The following is a 20,892-nucleotide window of genomic DNA, read 5'->3' as shown; positions in this document are numbered from 1 at the left end:
AAAACTTTGGTACAGAGAAAAATTTTGCAATTTCTGTCTTCAGTTAACCTTTTGTTGACATTTTTCTGTAGATTAATAAATATTGGGAAGGTGTTTTTTAACATCCCAGCACAATATGACCAAGTGAATTAAGATCAGTCTTTCACTTTTGTTATTGATCAGCAAATCAGAAGTGAATTCTAGCTTCCTCAATTCCATTCCCAATGACATGTTGGAAAACTAACATTTAGAAAGTATGTTTTTAAGTTCACCATTTTCTCTCTTATGTTCTGTCAATGTGAGGCTTAAATTTCCATTGAGTTTCATTAATAGATTCCTTTTGATTTTTTGTTTTGCCACGTTGCTACTTTGATTTCCTTTTGGTGGCATAAAGAGATAAAAAAATTAAATTGATTACCCTTCATCCATGAATATCATTCATTGATTCCTTTCTTGTTAAAAGACAGGTATTTTTTTCCCTTGGAGTGCAGTTTGTTTTTTTCCTACATTACAACTGGTTGACAACTTATATTTAACATATGGATTGTTTAATGGTGTAATTTTAGATTATAAAGACATAACATTTTAATGACATGATTTGTCATCATATAGACAGATTATCCTGAAGGAAATCCTTATGATTTCTTTTGTATTACAATTTTGGGTGAAGTGATTGTGTTATGAGTATGGAACTTTTAAGGCTGTTGAAGACTAGAGCTCCTAGGATGGTCAATTCTGTTTTCCTGAAAAATAGTAAAACACAGTAAGATAATTGTTTCCATAGTAATCTGGACATGCCCTTTTGCTTCTAAGTCAAACCCAAGAATAGATTTAAATACACAGTTTGTTGTTGAATTGCCTAGATTGGTGTCATTTTTGGAAGATAGAACTGGGATTCTGTTGGCATTAGCCACATCCTAGCAGAACCACTCTGAAGGATCCCATAAGGCAGAAACAAACTAGTTTCTCGGAAATAAAAATATTTTCCTTATCTTCTATATTGCCTGAAATAACTGAGCTCATAAGACTGCTTGAACACTTGGAATTATTATAGAACTCAACAGGAAAGATTTATTGTTTGGCAGTTGTATTGAGTTTGTTTTTTTTCTTTCTATTTGGACTTTACTATGTAGTTCCCCATATCCTGGAGAAAGAAGATGATTTCCTTAATAGTGTGGCTTTTTACAAGGCATAGCGCATATTTCTTGGGGAGTTCAGATGAGAATATCTCATATATCTGTTAGAATATATTTATTATAATTTGTGATTTATGTATTAAGATGATGCCACCGAGTCATCATCAAATACACATGTGCCTTGACAGATTTTGCTATTTGAGATAATTGGTTTTCATTGGACCATACTGCTCTCACTTGGAATTTTATGAGTCACATATGACTGCAATATGGTGGTCCAATGAAAAGGGAGAAGCAAACGATTGTGGACCTGAGTTTTAGTTTGTGCTAATTTTATGGGCCCATGCAGAGATCAAATGTGTGCGTTAGACTCATTTGCACTATGTTCTGACCAAGTTTTCTTAATAACCAGTTGTAATGTGAAAAAAGATTCCTATGGAAGGAAAACTATTGATATAATAATTGATTTTTAATAAATGGTTAAAAGTTCTTTTCTCCCAATGGACCCACCTACTTTGTCTAAGGCTGTTGCAATACAAATCAATTGAAATCTTAGAGTTATTCTAAGGAAGGCAAGAGCTGACTAGTTTTACCTCTAACAGAAGGGGCTCGGATAATGGCCCTGTTGCTAAGATGTCCTTTGGTGGCTGGGAATTGAAGGCTGGGAATCGCTGTATAGGCCTGGGGGGCATAGAAGATAGGAGCTCCAAGGTAGGTTGCCGTGGGATCATAAACATGGCCCAAAGAGTAGGTGTACTCTCCTTGGAGCATGGTGCCCCTTCCACCTGTGCCTCGGGTGTACCTAACATAACTGTCCTTGTCCACTGGTTTGGCTAGGGTCACTTCAATGGGGGAGCCATCCAGCACCTGTTGTAGAGAGCAAGGAAAAAACAACATGAGATGATATGAAGACAACCAAGTGTGGCTGAGCCCTAGTAACACGTCTCCTTCTAAGTGTTAGTCTATGTGCTGCTATGTTTACTGACTGTTTCACTTACACATGTCTTGTCTCTTCATAGGTTGGTGTTTGTGCGCCAGTTAAGTTTTCCCTGAGCAGTTTTGTTGGTAAATTGCATATAATCTGCCAACAGGTTTGAAAGTGAAAAATTGGCCGCTGTCCCCTGACATATTGGTTATAAATTTATTATCTGATACAATCACTGAGACAGAGAATTATGTAATATTTTTATATGATATATATGTTTTAAATTACCTAGTTATATAATTATATAATTCTAAGAAATTTTAGATTAGGTATGGGTGGAATATAATTTCCACTACCTGGAACAGTACAATAAAAGTGAAAGGAAACCAGTGAAGAGATCTATCAATTGTTAACACCTTGGCATGGGCAGCCCAGTCAGGCCTTTCTAGCCAGCCAGCTAAATGTCTTACTCCTTAGAGCAGCTACATGATAGGTAAGTTTTTACTGGATAAAAGAGAGGCTTAGAACTGGGGCCCTATTTAAAGAAGAAGAATCAATGAGACTATTGCATTGTCCCTCTTAGGTACTTCCTTGTGAAGCAACATTTTGATCTGCTAGAGTTGGGAACTAACAGGGATGGCAGGGGGAGTGTTGATGTTTCTCAAGTATTGCACTGCTTAAAACTTGTCCTCAAGAATTATTGGAGTGGTTCTTTTTTGACACAAGTTTTTGACATTTTGCAAACAGATCAGGTGTTGAAGATAATGGTTGTGTGTAGATCTATATGTATGACTCACTTTCATGTATTGCTTGCATACACAAGAGACAAAGATGGCTCTCAACAAATACTTGGTAGATTGATGTATTTCTTATCAAAGGGACAAGGTGTTGTGAGGAAGAATTTGTGGCTTCTTTCTAATAAGAATATTATGGGCTTCTATTTTTTATAAAGAAAATAAATGATATGAAGTGTTCTTGCAAAAATTCCCTTTCACCGCAGCTCATGATTTTGTGAGTGATTCAGTGGTTCCTGGATCACTGAGGTCTGCTGGAAAAAGTTTGTGCTTCATAGTCATCCTGACCATTTTGGTCAGCCTATGGGGTGACTTGCCTCTAGTTTTATGCATCTACCCTACTTTTTTTTTTTCTTTGCTGAGTAAGATTCGCCCTGAGCTGACATCTGTTGCCAATCGTCCTCTATTTTGTATGTGGGTCACCGCAACAGCATGGCTGACAAGTGGTGTAGGTCCATGCCTGGGAACTGAACCTGCAAACCCAGGCTGCTGAAGCGGAGCATGCCAGACTTAACCACTAGGCCACTGGGCTCGCCCCTATCTGCCCTACTTTTTGGTAGTAAGAGCCAGTATCAAATATGTTAGATGGAACACACTGAGAGATAATATTCAATTATCACATATTGATGTTGATGTAATTAGAAGAAATAGACTTGGAGTATTGAAGGAGTGACCTTGAATGTAAGATTCTTTATCTTCAGTCCTGTCTTGAGGAAGATGAGAGACCCAAATAGATCTCTGTTTATAGGCACTTCCATATCAAGAGGTGTTTTCAGTGAAATGATTCTTTACTGCAAAGTCAGACTTCTTATTGTAATAGATTTTGTTCTGTACTCCTTTGCCCCTCCAACAGTGTTTTAAACTAAGTATTGTATTTTACTTATTTGGTTCAGACATTTCAAGAGCTAAGACAATATCTTATTAATCTATATGGACTCAAGCCCAGCCTTGTGCATCATAAACATCCACGAGTATTTATAAATGAATAATCATGTCCAAAGCTCAATTCGTCACCTTTCCCTCCAAAAAAGCTTCCCTTCCTAACTTCCCTAATAGCATTATCCTAGACTCCCATATTGAAAACCTATAGTGACTCATCCTTCTTTCTCACTCTTATATCCAATCAGTTCTTGGGTCCCTTGAATTCATCCCCTAGTCCTGTGTACAGCTCTCTCCTATAGTCCATTCCTACCCTAGTTCAAGCCCTTACTTCTTCCCATTTGGGTGAGTGTAGTTGCTTTTTGCCAGCCCTGGTGGTCTAGCGGTCAAGATTCAGCACCCTTACTGCCATGGCCTGGGTTCATTTCCCAGTCAGGGAACCATACCACCCATCTGTCAGTTGTCATACTATGGTGGCTGCATGTTGCTGTGATGCTGAAAGCTATGCCACTGGTATTTCAAATACCAGCAGGATCACCCATAGTGGAGAGGTTTCAGTGGAGCTTCCAGACTAAGACAGACTAGAAAGACAGACCTGGCCACCCACTTCTGAAAAAATTGGTCATGAAAACCTTATGAATAGCAGAGGAGCAGGAAGGTAAGAGGATGGTGCAAAAAGACTGAGGGTTCTGCTCTGCTGTACACACGGTGGCTAGGAGTCAGAATTGACTTGAGGGCACTAACAACAAAATAGCCATTTTAAATTTTTATTTATTATTATTTTTTCTTATTGTTGAGGAAAATTGTCCCTGAGCTAACATCTGTTGCCAGTCTTCCTCTATTTTGTATGTGGGCTGCCACCACAGCATGGCCACTGACGAGTGGTGTAGGTCCACGCCTGGGAACCAAACCCAGGCCGCCGAAGCAGAGTGTGCTGAACTTAACCGCTAGGCCACTGGGGCCAGCCCAAAATAGCTTTTTAACTCATTCTAATTACATCTCTTTCCCTACTCTATAAAACTTGAACTCGTAGTAGGTTAATTTCCCTAAATTGTAAATGTGATCATTACGCTACTGTACAAAAAACTTCAAAATCTCATCTTGTCTAGTAAATTAAATATCCATGTGTATACTCAAAAGCTTTCATAGTTTCTAGGCAAATTTACTTTTGATTTACCCATACCACATTATAATTAAATATAATTGTAATATTTAGTATATACTTAATAATAGCATTGAATATATATTTAATTACGTAATACATGTAAACATTGCTATAAAAATATCTAGCTATAAAAATTGCCAACAATTTGAATACTTTTGCATTGTAATTATTCTAATGTAATTATTTAGCATTTAATTTATGATTGACTGTCTCTTCTCAGCAATCATCATGTATCCTCAGGAATGTTTTCAAATTGAGAAACTCTAACCTACAAATTGTTTTCAAAGTAATAACATTTTGGGGCCGGCCCCGTGGCTTAGCGGTTAAGTGCGCGTGCTCTGCTACTGGCGGCCTGGGTTCGGATCCCGGGCGCACACTGATGCACCGCTTCTCTGGCCATGCTGAGGCCACGTCCCACATACAGCAACTAGAAGGATGTGCAGCTATGACATACAACTATCTACTGGGGCTTTGGGGGAAAAAAAAATAAATAAAATTATAAAAAAAAAAGAGACAGGCTCAAAGTGATAACATTTTTATGATACTAAATGTAATAATCAATGAAGATGAAATAATATTTTTCTCCATAGACTTGTATTTAAATGTGCATTACTTTTTGTTTTGCAGTTTTCTTTTTGTATTCCGGAGTCAGTAATTTTATTCCCCTGGGACTCAAACATTTCTGTAGGCCCTGGAGGAGCTCATATGCCCGGGGCCCCAGTGTGTCTGAAGGGGCTGCACTGGGAGATCCTCTGCCTGCCCTCCAGATCTACTCCCAACCATCTCCAGCCTCTCTACTCTGGGTTCTCTATGGAGTCCTCATCAGGGCTCCTGGGCCTTCTGGGTTATGATTGGATTTGACCAATGGAGAGCCCTGGCAGGATGTTGGAGAGAGAGATAACATTGAGTTCAGGCCATTTCTTCTTCTGGCTCCCTCTTTGAGAGGTCACCTTGCTCTGACTGTGTCCCTTGACCAAAGATCACCACTTCTCCCAAAGAGACCTGCTCTTTACAGTTCTCTCTCCTTTAGGTTTCCCATTACTTCTCTATCCATTGTCCCTTTGACTCCAGGAGTGCCATGAGCCCTAGGTTCTGGCACTATCTCTTGATTCCCCTACCCCACACTCACACCTTTGTAGTTAATACCTTTGCCATCTGTCTGCTATTAGGACTGACTGATGCAAGGCTTGACGGGTGAAACAGCCCTACGTGCATTGTGTTCTAACCAAATTGATTTAATCTATTTACTTGTATTATTCTCCCATCATATCTTGCTCTTTCCAAATTCTGTGCCTCTGTCTAAGACTGCCTCTCCTTTTCCGTGTTTTTTCCTTTTGGAATTCTGGCCAGTTTTCATGGCTTCTCTTAGATATTATGTTCTCATTTTCATGAAGATTTTCTGAATTTTGTATGACTCACTCCTCCTTCCTTTGAATGTTCTCACCACTTTTTATCTGTTTTTCATGACACTTACCTGACTGTACTTGGCAGATGTGTCTGTGTACTTGTCTTATTCCTCCGGCAGACTTCTAGCTCTTTGCTATGCACCTTTGGTGTGATTCTTTTTGTATCCCAGACATTATTTAGCATAATAAGTGGTCATGCTAAGTGAAGCCTGATAAGCTTCTGTAGCTTTTTCATGTTTATTGGACTGAGGAGTAAATATTGTGCTGCTGGTTTCTATGTATTAAACTAGGAGTAAGGATATAGAAGTTAGTTTTTCCCCAGACCTTACTCTTGGCAAGGCGAAGAGATTCTAAGCTTTCAGAGTTGGAAGATCAAACTCTGAGGGTAGAACCATAACTACGTTGACATCTTTTCTGATCATCAGCCTCCAAAATACTGCACTACAAAGGCCATAATCTCTTTGAAGTAATGAGAGGAAATTTGAATTGGGAAAATACCTAGAAATAATCTACTTCAATCCCCTCTTTCTGTGGAAATTGAGGGCAGTGACTTATCCAAATCAGCCAAAATAAGAGGTAGAGTTGGGCATATGAGCCACATCTCCATTCTATTTTCCATCACTTCTCTTTTGCTCATCTTAAATGGCCTGAGGCAGCAGCCATGTCAGAGATGGAGAAAGCCTGAGTGAGATAGACTTGCAGAATTGTTCTTTTGAATGAAATTTCCACACCAAACTTTGATGGACTCTTCTTTGACCTGTATTACCTTCCCATTTAAGGCTTTCATAGCCTCAACTGCATCTTCTCGGTTACTGAAGTGCACGAAAGCATAGTCTCGGATTTTCTTCACCCTCTCCACAGCACCTGTACGTGGAGTGAAAGTAGGCTCATTAGCAAACTTGAAATAGCGCTGAAAATGCCGTATTTTAGCATTTGGCTTCTAACAGTATTTGATATATATTTTTTTTTTTGGAGACTCAATATTTAGGTAAGGATCTCATTTAGAATACTTCATGTATCCAGGTTTAAAATTCTACACATTCAACAGAAGATTTTGTTTGCAATTTTTTTATAACACCTATATTCTGCCTTATTATGGTTAGTTATGGATTTGTGTTTTCCACTTCCTAGATTATAGGATCTTTAAAGGTAGGAGTGGTATCTTACTTTGTATATTATATAATATAAAAGATAGTAACTTATACATGGTAAAATATTTGTTGAATTGAATTGAACTCAATTTTTGTTCATCTTATAAGCATATATTTAGGTGATTGCCTTTTAAAATTTTATGGCTTTTCCCCCAGAAAAATACCTAATCTCTTTTGATTTATATAATAAAAACTTAGAATTAGATTACATGTTAGCAATGATTTACTTTAATTTTTGTTTAGTTCATTTTACCTTTATTTATTTTTAACTTAAAGATTAGAAATCAAAGGTTCTGACAAGGTAAGTGAGATTTACAAGAGTCCAAGCTAGAAACTGGAACCCAGATCCCTTATCTGCTTATGCAATACTCTTTTGATGATTAAAAACAAAAAAAAAAAGTATTGGGCCGGCCCAGCGGCGTGATGGTTGAGTTCACACGCTCTGCTTTCGTGGCGCCAGGTTCGCAGGTTCGGATCCCAGGCGCGGAGCTGCACACCACTCATCAAGCCATGCTGTGGCTGTGGCGTCCCATATATAAAGTAAGCGAGGATTGCCACAGATGTTAGCTCAGCGACAATCTTCCTCAAGCAAAAGGAGGAGGATTGGCAACAGATGTTAGCTCAGGGCCAATCTTCCTCACAAAAAAAAAAAAAAAGGAAAAAGAGTAATTTTTGAAAGAACATCTGAGAACCAAGATAGTTCCTTACCATGCTGTTCATGATATCTAAAGGTTGGAAACAGTATAGATATGCACTAAGTCTACCTTGAGGAATGTCTTTTACAGAAGCACTCACACATATGAAAAAGATCATGCATAAAGATATCAATTACATCACTGTTGAAATAGCAAAAATAAAACAATTTAATATCCATTTTCACAAGAGTGGTAAAATCTGGTAGATCCATATCAAATAACACCAAGGAATCTTTACAGAGAACAAAATAGATCTATATGTACTTACATGGAAAGATTCAAGACCTACTGTTAAATTTAAAAAGTTACCAAATAATAAGTATAATATTATAGCATTTATGTTTAAAAAATCCCAACCCATATACATGGACATAAATATGAATATGCACACACAGAGAAAGAGAACTGGGAAGATAGAGACCAAATTGTTAATAGGAGTTACTTTGGGAATGACAAGAAAAGTTGGGGAGAATGAAGGGGACTTCCATATTTAAATTTACATACTTCGGTATTTTACAAATATTTGTGATGTTTATTTATGTTATTTGTGCAGTAAAAAAAATAGTAAATCAATTTAACCTATTTTTATGTAGAGGAACTGCTGTATATAGTGATGGTAACGTAAAAATAAAAAAAGTTCTATCAAGATGGTTGAACTTTATATTTTACATTTTATCATTAAAATGTTGTTAAAAAATATTGTTGCTCTAGAAGGATGTGAACCTATGACATACAACTATCTACTGGGGCTTTGGGGGGAAAAAACTGAATAAATAAAATCTTTAAAAAAAAAAAAAAAAAAAAAAAATATTGTTGCTTACTCAAGTTTAAAAAAATAGAACTTTTGCATAGATTAAAGGTAAGATGAAAACTTAACACTAACTTGTTAACAATTTAGCATGTAAATTATCCTCTTTTAGTTACACTCACTTGGGTGTACTTTGAGCGACCAGGTTTTCTTCTATTCTTAGTTTCCAGAGACAACACATGATGGGACCCTATGCCAGGGAGGATCAGGAGAGGGGATTAGTCCTCTCCTTTCTTCCTCTCCCCATCTAAGTTCAGTTATCTATCCTCTAACATTCAAGGTCACAAAGGCAATTAGACTTTCTACTCTACCACATGATTCAATGGCTGTAAACTATCTCCCTTTGGACTAATGGTAGGGCTGTAATGTAACCTAAGGATAATTTAAAAACATTGTGGTACCTCTCTCTCCCCTCAGCATTCAACCTTTGACTTCTTATGACAATGGTTGTACAGAGCAAAATTGTCTGGCCAGGCTGAGAAAATAAAGGTGTCTGAGACCATGAAGCATGGGACATGTAATTAACTGAACTTCCAACATGGCCTTTTTATTCCTTCAATGTCAGGTGGGGTAATTATTGTGACTCAACCCCATGGCTTGTTTTGGTAATTCAGAAGTAAGAGGTGGGGGCCGGCCCCGTGGGGTAGTGGTTGAGTGCACGTGCTCCGCTGCTGGCGGCCCGGTTTTGGATCCCATCCCAGGCGTGCACCTTCACAGCGCATGTCAGGCCATGCTATGGTGGTGTCCCACATAAAGTGGAGGAAGATTGGCCGGGTGTTAGCTCAGGGCCAGTCTTCCTCAGCAAAAAGGGGAAGATTGGCAGATGTTGGCTCGGGGCTGATCTTCCTCACACACACACAAAAAATAATAAATAAATAAAAGAATAGGCTTTATTTAAAAAAAAAAAAGAGAGAAGTAAGAGGTGGGCCAATGAGGACCTCTACTTTTCCAGTCTGTGCCCTATTTGTTCTCCAGTGCCATCTTCAATGTAGGCTCTACTAGACGTTAGCTCTCTGAGAATAGGATCTGCTTCAGAAGCATGTTGGTATTGTCTTCATCCAGTTCCTACCTAATGCCTTGTTCACAGGGGCTGCTCAATAAATATACATGGAATGAGCGAATATTGTCCATCAATTCACACTCCAGCTTCTATCATCCACCTTAGTTAGGTGGCGTTTCAGATGATAATGGATTTAAGTGTTCTCAAATTCCGCTTGCGGATATTGAAATTGGCTTGCATTTTTGAGCAACGATATCCAGGCACACCTGCTTTTGGAAATCTTGGTATATAAATATTTAGTCTCATAAAACAGACAAATTAAAAAGTGAGAGTTTGTATCATAAAAGCTAGTTTTCTCTACAATAGTATTCACCACATGGCTTATTTTAATATGTTCATTCTTTAGTGTATGAGTTTATATATTGATTGATCATCATTTGGCAGAGGGTGAGGCCATAAAATATCAGTAGTCACCCATCAGCAGTGGTGAAAAAGACATTCTGAAATCATAATACAGGAATTGGAAAAATATTACTCTGTTTATCGTCAATTTGTCAGCAGCACATCAGTTCCCTGATGGAAACACACTTGCAGTCCAAAGGGAAGATAATCAGAGGGCCATGGTTCTCAAAGTGTGGTCCTCAGACCAGCAGTATCAACTTCACCAGGGAACTTAATGGAAATGCAAATGGCTGGGCTCCACCCCAGACATACCGAATCAGAAACTCTGGGGGCAGGGCCAGCAATCTCTCCAGGTGATTCTGATGCCACCAAACTGTTTTAAGAACGTCAGATTTCATAGAATGACTACAATTGGAATTTCAGCAGATACCCTTAGGCTACACTGGCAAAGAACAGACCTTTTTGGGCCTCAGTTTGTGTTCTAATTGTCACTTGTTTCTTCGAGTGGCAATAAAATATTTTCAGGTTAATCAGGGTTAAAATAATATATGATCAAACACTTGCCAGCAATATTCAGGTTCCTCTGAGGAATTTAAACTTTGAATAGAATTCTTAAAGAGTTATTTTCCTGTTTCTCTCCACAAATTTTTCTAGGTAAGTATGAACACATCCTTTCCACTGGAAAAGAAGCTAGTTAGCTCTGACTTTTTCCCAATCCAGCAGATGTCTGCAGGTTGTCCACCCTCTGCAATTCATATTCTTTTGCAGAGTGACAAAAAGAAGCCACACATCATTACTGAGCCCTGAGAGTTGTGCCACCAGCCTCAGGATGAGCTGTGGAATAGCTGGACATACTTTAGGTCTAAAAGGAAAATGATGAGAGAGAGAGAGAAACAGATCTGGCATTCATTATTTTCATTATAATTAATAGGGCCTGGGCAAGTGTCTCTCTTTAATACACAGACTGTGAACACTAGTAACCACTGACTATGAAAGGAAGCAGCCTTTTAGTAGTTTCTCATTCCAGCTCCCCACCCCCCAAAAAAGGTAATGTTTTAATCAGATAAAAATAAGTATTATTCACTCTGGGAAGGTAGAAAGTCAACACAAATTGGGAGGTGGTTGTGGAGCAATACACACACACACACACATATCAGTTTCTATGCCCACAACTGCATCAACTTTCAGATCTCAGCTTACATGTCACTTCTCCTAAACATGAGTCTTCTCTGCACCCCAGAGTAGGCTGTCATTACATCTTAACCTCCTTCCTCACACACATCACACCTGTTATCTCTTCCCACAGTGCCTCACATATAGGAGCTACTGAAGAAATGACAGTTGAATATATGAGTGAGTGAATGGAATAAGGGTGGGGCTTGGAGGTCTTAGAGTTATTAAGAACATCCTTTTAACCAGATCTGGATTCGAATCCAGAATTTGCCACTTGCTAGCTGTATGACCCTGGGAAAGCTATTTAACTGCTCTGGTCCTGGTTTTCTTATCTAGAAAATAATGGAAGTAATAAAGTAACCCACATCATAGGGTTGTTGTGATGAATAAATGACACATGATGTGAGCGTGCCCACTGCAATGCCTGCCTAGCGTATAGTGATGCAGTCAATCATTTGCTATCTCTATGTTAGTTATAAATTCACAGCTGGAAGTGTGGAGCCACACCATTATACTAAAATGGCAGGGAAGCCAGAGTTCCTGAAGGCTGGAAAAAGATAAACCTTTGGTGAATCTTTTAAAAGGGAGAAGTGACATCCTTACTAATTATCTTCAGAATGAATGATCAGTTTATTCTGTTACACCTGACACAGCACACAGAGTTGGAAACAGGTAACATGACTATGTGAAGTGGATATTCTCAGGCAGTTTTAACATGATGGTACCATGGCTCATGATAATCAACAACTTAGAGAGTTATTGCCTGGAGACAGAAAAATTCTCATTTTTGGAAAGATGTTACCATAGTGATAAACTTGGGCCAGAATGTGTTCCAAGACACACTAATCCCTCAACATGGTCTGCCAAAAGACGAGATCCATGGTCCAAAAATTTGGGAAATGTGACAACCCATATTTCTTCTTTTGGAGACTTTCAAAGCATATTAGAAGGCTAAAGACTCTGATAAGTCCCACAATAAAAAAATCTGGTGATTTTTTTTGCTGAATTTTCCTGAATCTGGTGTTTACAAACTTATTTGACCATGGACCCCTTTTATCAGTAACATCTACTAACTACGAGTTTGTATAATTAGTGTTCTGTAGAACTGGGTTTGGGAAATGCTTGTTTGGACCTTGTTTCTTGAAATGCTTTACCTGTCTCAGTGTTGTAGTTCCCGTATGAGAAAAAAGAGCTGGGGAGTCAATCTCATGGCTTAAAATTGATAATGAAAAGTAGTGACAAAATGAGCAACAACTAATTATCCCCCTCCACTTTCCCTCTATTCCTTTCCCTTCCTCTTCACCCAAATGAGTTTCCTAGAATAAATTGTCACCTCCTTACTTATGTACCTAAAGTCACAATCATTTTCCATTAGACCAGTGGTTCTCAACTAGGGGCAATTTTGCCCTCCAGAGTACATTTGGCCATGTCTGGAGACATTTTTGGTTATTACATCTTAGCGGTTGCTACTGGCATCTAGTGGGTAGAGGCCTGGGATGCTGCTAAACATCCTATAATGCACAGGACAGATTCCCACAACCAAGAATTATCTGGCTCTAAATGTCATGAATACTGAAGTTGATAAAACTTCTGTTAGATCTATAATTATGGCCATGCATTCATTAACGCAGTAACTATTTGTTGAGCATGTATTAAGCCCCAGGCACAGAGCCAGGGGCTAAGGAGACAACAGGAGCAAAAAGAACTTATGAAATTTATAGTTTAGTGAAGGAAATATGTACACGTTAAGTAATCACACAGATAAATGTAAAATTATAATACTGATAAATGTTGTAGGACTATATGTGTCTAATTTTCTAATCCAAAGGTAGGAATATAGTTTTAGTAGTTTGCATGCAATTACAAGAATGATAGATGAAAACTATCCTATTTAAAGTTACGGGACGTTGTCTCAACCATAAGTGTTTTTAAAGTACATTTTGAAAAAGTAATCTTCTATAATATGTCCCACCTGGTTTGATATTGTTGAATTCTTTCTCAATCATCTCTTCAGAGGTAGACAGCATTAGGTTTCTTACATAAAGGATTTTCACTGAAGACATTGTGTCTTCATCAACTTCTACTTCTGGTTCTGCCCAGTCTACTGCAATAGGATGTCCCCATAACTGAATTCTTCCTGTTGAAAAGGATCACAAGTATGATTAATTATATAGAAATCAGGACAACATCATCTCAGTTCATACTGATGGCCTTTTAAATTGAACTGACCCTTGAGGTCTTGATTGAGCAAGAAAACAAATATTATAAGAGTTGATTATTGATTTTAAGAGAGATTCCAAATAGATGTAAGAGCTGGCTGGAAGGGAGTTCTAGATGACAAGTGGCTTACTATAATGACTAAGTATAAAGGGAACTAAGATGTGGTTAGAAATGGAACAGAAATGAGGCAGCAGTGGGCATGTTTGGGTCCTAGAACAGCTTTCACAGGGTGAATATAGTAGTTGAAGGTGAGATGGCAAAAGGGGAGAAAGGAAAAGAATGGATTTAGGGCTCAGACATAGAGTCTGACTTATGTTGCGTTAGAAAGGTCATTAAGAAGTATGTCTGCTGCTATTGGAATCTGTGTGGCCAGGGGCTACCAGTGAGCTGTCTAAAAAATGGTGCATTGGCAAGGGTGGGCAGGGCTCAGGCACCCCTAGTTTGTTCTCTGTCCCTTACACTTGGTCAGGGCTCCAACAGACTGTGTTGCCTCCTGGTTGTCTCTCTGTCAGAATATTAACAACTTGGGAATCTGGAGAAAAAAATTTTTTTATCCAAATGAAGAAGACAAAGAGCAATGGAAGAGTGTATGATGAGAAATTGAACTCTTCTTAAAAGTGTAGTTGTTATCCATGAGTATGTATATTTTTGTATTCCTACAATTGCAATTCATTGAGTGTCTTGCAGTATACTATGTACTTCCCGTGTGCTATCTCAGTTCCTTCTCACAGTACCTCTATAAGGAGGGGGAGGATCTTCTCAGTTTTACAGAAGAGGAAATGAGCTTTACAGAGGATAACTTGCCCAGATCTGTTTCATTTCTCCACCACTCCCTTTTGTTTTTTGTTACTTAGCCCTGTACCTCTACACAGTGCAGATCCACATTGAAATGAGGAGAGGAGGGTGAGGGTCAACTCAATTTCTAAATTTGATTGGAAATCTTGTTTATTTTTTATAAGTTGTTTTGGAACGAGCTATATCCTGGAAGCAATACAAAGGTTGAGAGAACAAAATCAGAAATTCTCAGTATTGGTAAGTGTTTAGTTGTTTAATTATTACACCTGGGAGGCAATTATTTTCAACCAAAATGCATCTTTTTATTCTTTGAAAAGCAGTCAATGAAAGCATCTGTGGCACTGACATTTTAAAACCCAAACAAAGAATAGATGCATCCTAATGAGTTAGCTGATCCTAGAGAGGCTGGCTCTTGCTACCCCAGCGGTCTGGATACCTTGTTCTGCGTTGAATCCCAGAGGATAGTTTTCTTCATTACTCTCTTCCTTCCCCTCCTCTTCCCTTTTACCCCTCCCTTCCTTTTCCTTCTATTCCTTTTGCTTACCTTCCCTTCCTTTTCTATGCTTTATATAGACTTTGCTGTTTCTCTTACCCCAAGATCTCTACGGCTCCCAGGTGACTCTAGTGTCTGTAGCCTAGTGGTTCTCAACCTTGGCCCCACACTGGAAGAGCTTTAAAAAATATTGAAACTCGGGTTCCACTCAATGGTGTGCCGGACCGAATTCCTATCCACTTGTGAGAATAGATTGTTAAATTTTCAGAATTTTGTGAGCCAGTTAATGTCACCTTGGTAGCTTGAAATCAGCCACAGTGGAAGTGTTAATACCATGGAAATCCGCAAATGCTACAGATCAGGGCTTTTGATTTTCCCCTGGGAGTTGGCTGTTAAAGATTTACCAGCTCATCACTGACCCCTGGACTCTCCTTCCTAGTTCTGATATAAGTGGTCTGGTCCTCAGGACTCTTAAAATCACCTCAGTTCATTCTAACATGCAGCCAAGGTTGAGAACCACTGTTCTAGTACATTGGCTTTTGCCTTCCCAGCCTGGGACCATGGTAAGCTGTCCACAGGTCTGAAGATAGACAAAAGGCTAAAATGGAGAGAAGCGAGAGGAGGTATGGGAAGTAGTGATTTCTACAAATATCTCTGTGGAAGTCAGTGTTGCAGAGTGATTTGGGAACATGAGCTTTGAAAACAGACAAGTTCAAATATCAGATCAATGATCCTGTCTAGAAAACATAATCCTTCTAAGCATCAATTTTCTCATCTGTAAAATTGGGATAATAAAAGTACCTACTTAATAGGATTGTTGTGAAGACAAAAGGACGTGATGCATATAAGGGACTTACTTTATCACTTTTAAATGATGATACAATAATGTTCTCTCCTCTTAATACTCTTTTTTGGTCTATTTTCTTGTATATTTCCTCAGAAAATGCACTTTTTGAGTGCAATGTTTAGGTATGATATTTTTAGAATTGCCTCTGTCATTTAGAAGAGAGCAATGTACACTGTAGATGCTTAATAAATATTTTCACTCTGAGTGGTTCCCCATGTGTTCCTATTTACCTCCCATGCATGTGGATGCCCAGTATCATTAATTGACAGATTTAGTGGTGGATCACAAAATTTGGCTGCACAAGAATCATCTGGAAAACTTAAAAACACCAGTGCCCCAAATTTGCAACCCAGAGAAGAAGATTCAATTGATTAGAGGTTGATTTGGGAACTGACCATGTTTAGAAACCTCCTCAGGTGATTCAGATTTGCAGCCCACAAAGGATAATCATTGATTTAGATTACTGGTTCTCAAATTTGCAGTCCCAGGAGCAGTAGCATTCTGGAAACTTGTTGTAAATGTTAATTATCAGCCCCCACACCAGACCTACTGAATCAGGGAACTCTGGTGGTGGGGCCTAGCAATATGTGCTTTGACAAGCCCTTCAAGTGATTTTTATGCAGGCTAACGACTGTTAAAACTTTTTTCAGAGCATCCTTAAAATGCTTTGATAGCCTCTGAGTTGGATGCAACAACTTTGTTCCGTACACACCTCAGCAAAGACACATTTTGTCAAGAGAGAGCTGCCACTATTAACAGAGGAGGTAGGTGGCTAGGGAGCCAATACATCACATCAGACAGAATTTTCTCTCTGTCTCCAAGTCTGGATCAGTTAAGAAAGAAAAGCGTCTTATGGTCCTTGCTTATCAGGTATCTTAAAGATCTCCTCATTCTTTCAAACTAGGCTCTCCAGAGGATTGCCAATTACCGAAATTCTTTGTTGCTGTTGAATCTATGGTGAGGTAATAGGTAGAGTGTCCAAATGGGTAATAGATTTTACTCTCAGGCCTCAGTAGAAATGAAAGTTTGCTCTGGCTGGCTTTTCACCACTCTGCCTCATCTTGTTAGTCTGCTGATGAGGCAGCCCGACTAAAGTCCAGTTGAATGAAACTCAATGCAGCTGAGACCAACCCAAAGGGCTGTAGGCGAGGGGGCTGCCTCAGATCATAATGAAGATAGGTAGTGAATGGGGAGAGCGAAATAGTCTCTATATTGGGGGATCCTGGACAGAGAATCCATAAGGAAAAGTCAGGACCTTGGATGGAAGCATAACAAAGCGCTTGAGAATTCCTGAAGCCCAGCTGCTCAGCCCTGCCTGTCCTAGTCAGCTCAATTCAGATAGACAGAAACTCTTTCTGTGGGTTAATATGCTGTTTCTTTGAAGAGAAGGGAAGCTGACAGGAAGTTCAGATTCTCCAGGAACACTGATTGGCCCCTGAAAACTATCTTTCTCCCATTCTGGACCCTCTTTTACTGTTATCCTCCCCCACCCCCAAAATGATTGTGCGTATTCGGGTTTTTTGTTGTTGTTTTTTGCTGAGGAAGATTCCTCTTGTGTTAATATCTGTTGCCAATCCTCCTCTTTTTTTGCTTGAGAAAGATTAGCCCTGAGCTAACATCTATGCCAATCTTCCTCTTTTCTTTATTTTCTATGTGGGACACCGCCACAGCATAGCACGGCTGGTGAGTGGAGTAGGTCCTTGCCCAGTATCTGAACCAGTGAACCCGGGCCACGGAAGCAGACTGTGTGGAACTTGAACCACTTGGCCATGGGGCCGAGCCCCGTACTTTTGTTTTTACAAACAATGAAGGAGGATAGTGATTAAAGTGGGCTGGAGTAGTCGCAGCCAGTTTCTCAAGGAAGTGGCAGCTGAGCTGGGGTTTTGAAAGCCATGAGTCAGCAGAGAGGGGGAGGGGTGGGTCATTCTATTAGGGGATACAGCATTACAAATAAAGGAGACAAAAACGAGCATGGCATTGTCTAGTACATTGAGGAGTTGGTCCTGATAGAAAGGAGAGTTTTCACTGGGAAATAGAAGGTAGCAAATATGGTTGTAAAGACAGGGGCCATGAATGAAAGGCCTTGAATGATAGGCTGAGAGATTTAATCTTTATCTCATATGCAGCAAGGTGGTGGTGAATATTTTTCAACTGAGAAGTGACACTATTCAGCCTATCAACAGATAGAGATTGAATTCCTACTATTTGCAAGAACTTGTTGAATGGATGACATCGTATCCTGGGAACACTAACCTGGTGGTAATGTTCAGGATGGAGTAGGCAGAGGGTGGGGTGCATCCAAGGGAGAGAAGAGCTGGGAGAATTATTAGGGGACTTTAAAAAAAAAATCTATGTTTGGGAATATATGTGTTTAGACTATAATGATGGCCTGAGAACAGGATGGATATGAGGGACTTTCAATGGCAGAAATGTTGGTGTTGAAGAAGAGAGGAGTTGAAGAGGACAGTGAAATATTAAGTTCAGGTCACTGAGAGGCTAGGTATGTCCCATGAGGGGTTTTAGTGATTCTATGCACCTGTGAGTCAGAAGACTTGACCATTGGGTAGTGAGGAAGTAGTGAATGGAAGCTTAAGCATGAAAAATATCCCCCTCTCTGATACATTCAGCAATTTTTTGAGCTATCTCATAATTTTTTCACTTTACGCTGCCTTCATGAAAATATTACTAAAAAATTTCCCCAAGCTCAGAAGCCATCTTCCAATTTTGAAAATTTCTAGAGGGCTAATCCCACTGTTGGTGTGTTTTGTTTTTAAGAATGTGTATAAGGACAACATAAATCTAGGTGTTTTTATTGTTTTGTTTTTGATTCTGTAGGCTCTCCCATAATGTTCATGAGAAGAGTTGATTTCAATGTGTCCAGTCTGTAATTCTTAAAATCCTGTTATCATTTTAATACCTTACTTTGTGTAAATTTTAGTGAATACTTTAGAATGGGCAGAGGACTTTCAGCAATTTTTCTTAAGTTGATCTGACTGAGGCAGTGTTTTGATGCAGTCTTTTAAACTCAGGGATTGATGGTTATTGCCCATATGGGACCTACCCTGTGTTTGTAGCACCCAACAAAGGTGCTTTTCTATGGAGAGCTATTATTTCTATTCCCCCAAATGAGGCAGAAATTATTACACACTAGGGAGTCGTAATAAAAGTATATCACTTACTTGCCACTGGGATAATGTATCACTTGTAGGTTTCTTATTTCTACATTGTAAGGGATAATATACCCTATTTCTAATAAGCCTGATAACAAAATCTATATATGAAGATAACTGTTGATTGATATATTTACTTTTAAGAAGATTCTTCACTTTAAGGATTCATTATAGAGTTGCTATAGCTTAAAGTTCTGGATTTCTCCAGTGTGTGTCAATCAGACAATGCATAGAATGAATATTTTTCAGAACCCAGCCTGAGAAAACTTCAGGGAACTGAATCTACTGTGCGATAGCTAAGAAGGATGAAGAATTTAGAATGCAACATAACCAAAGATATGGAGCAAAAAAAGAACAGCAAGCGTCTGCTTTCTTTGCTAAGGAGCACAGCAGCCTGAGGCAGGCAGGACAGACGAGATCGGGCGCGTTCAGGGTGGTATGGCCGTAGACAAGGCAGGCAGGACAGAGTGGAGAAGTCTCATCTTTGAGGAAGTGGTGCTAACCTGGTAGAAGCTTCCTCCTGGCCATAGCGGCTGCCCGATGACTCTCATACTCCACGAAGGCAAAGCCCCGGTTCTTGGTTTTATCTGCAGCGCTTGGGTAGACAATGACGTCGACAACTCCTTCGGTGACCTTTTTCATCTCTGATAAGATTTCTTCTCTCTTTTTGGTTTTTGGGATTCCCCCAACAAACAATCGGCAGTTGTCTACGCTGGCACAGACCCCTAAGAGACGCCCATTTCTGCAAAAAGAGCGGGCATTTTGGTTGGTGAGAATCTTTGTGTGATTAAGGTTTAAGACTAAAGTTGAAAATGTATGGCCCTGGACCAGATATGGTCTGCGGATGTGGGATGTTTGGTCTTCATAGTGTTAAAACTATTTTTGGCGAGTCGTGACTGCTTTTGAGAAATTGGAAGATGTAAACGTTGGATCTACATTTTTAAAGGAAAAAAATTATTTGAAGCTGAGTAGCATCTACTTTCTTTAGAATGAACATGGATTCGCCAGTTATCGTCAATCCTCACCACTCCCTAATGTACCCCCAATAGGAGGCCTTTACTGCTGGCCCACATTACTCATGTCACCAGCCTGGCTCTGGAGGCATTTGAGTTTGCACTATTGGTGCTCCTTTTCTTTTCAAGTCAAATAGAGAAACTATTCTGACACGATTGCTATTAAAAATAGTTCCCTATACTTGAACAGATTTTCACATATCATCTTATTTGGCCTTCACAAGGAGCCTGTAAGATGGGCAGAGTAGGTGTTATTTCCATTTTACAGATGAAGAACTGAAGACTCCAAGAAATTAAGTGACTTGCTTTAGATTTTATAGATTTTAAGGAGTGAAACTGGCCTCCAGATTCTCAGTTCAGTCCCCGTTTCTTCCACTGTACAGTGTTGCTTATTAGCAAGTTGACATATACCTTCACTGGCAGAGTGTAGATTGATTTAAGTTTTCTGGAGGACATTTGGCAAAATCTAACAAACGTCTTACGTGTGCATAACCTTTGACCAAATAATGCTCCTTAGAAAGTGACATTAGGAAGCAGAAATGAGCACCAAGATTTATGTATAAGGATATTCATTGTTGTTATTTAAAACATACCCCAAATTGGAAATGAGCAAAATACACCATATAGGACCTGTTTAATGTATCTCAACGGAGATGTTGTTTATTGTTATTGTTATTTGTCATCCTGGTTCTTGCCCACTAAATGCCAATAGCCACCCATTAGGTCATCCAAAAATGCCTCTTCATCTTTCTGAATGCCCCATAGGGTGGACAATACTGCTTCTGACTGAGAATCACTGATAAACAAAAGATGAGCATTCACACTGTAGAATGCTCTGCAG

At 39.2% G+C, this 20,892-nt stretch overlaps 1 protein-coding gene across 2 annotated transcripts in view; it reads right to left on the bottom strand.

The window, feature by feature from the left end:
- Positions 1 to 20,892, bottom strand: part of A1CF (APOBEC1 complementation factor) — a 51,275-nt gene that overhangs the window by 8,238 nt on the left and 22,145 nt on the right. For both annotated transcript variants that reach the window (XM_004439999.3, XM_087432954.1), the window contains exons 4-7: positions 19,542 to 19,780; positions 13,486 to 13,650; positions 7,051 to 7,148; positions 1,709 to 1,982 (exon numbers count right to left, since the gene is read on the bottom strand). In XM_004439999.3, coding sequence (XP_004440056.1) covers positions 1,709 to 1,982; positions 7,051 to 7,148; positions 13,486 to 13,650; positions 19,542 to 19,780 — 776 coding nt within the window. The remainder of the gene's footprint in view (positions 1 to 1,708; positions 1,983 to 7,050; positions 7,149 to 13,485; positions 13,651 to 19,541; positions 19,781 to 20,892) is intronic.

Source organism: Ceratotherium simum, chromosome 6, assembly GCF_057802395.1.
Source record: "Ceratotherium simum simum isolate JZ-2026a chromosome 6, ASM5780239v1, whole genome shotgun sequence".
Lineage (NCBI taxonomy): Eukaryota > Metazoa > Chordata > Mammalia > Perissodactyla > Rhinocerotidae > Ceratotherium > Ceratotherium simum.
Note: the sequence above shows the minus strand (reverse complement) of the source record. Positions and strands in the feature narration are given on the sequence as shown.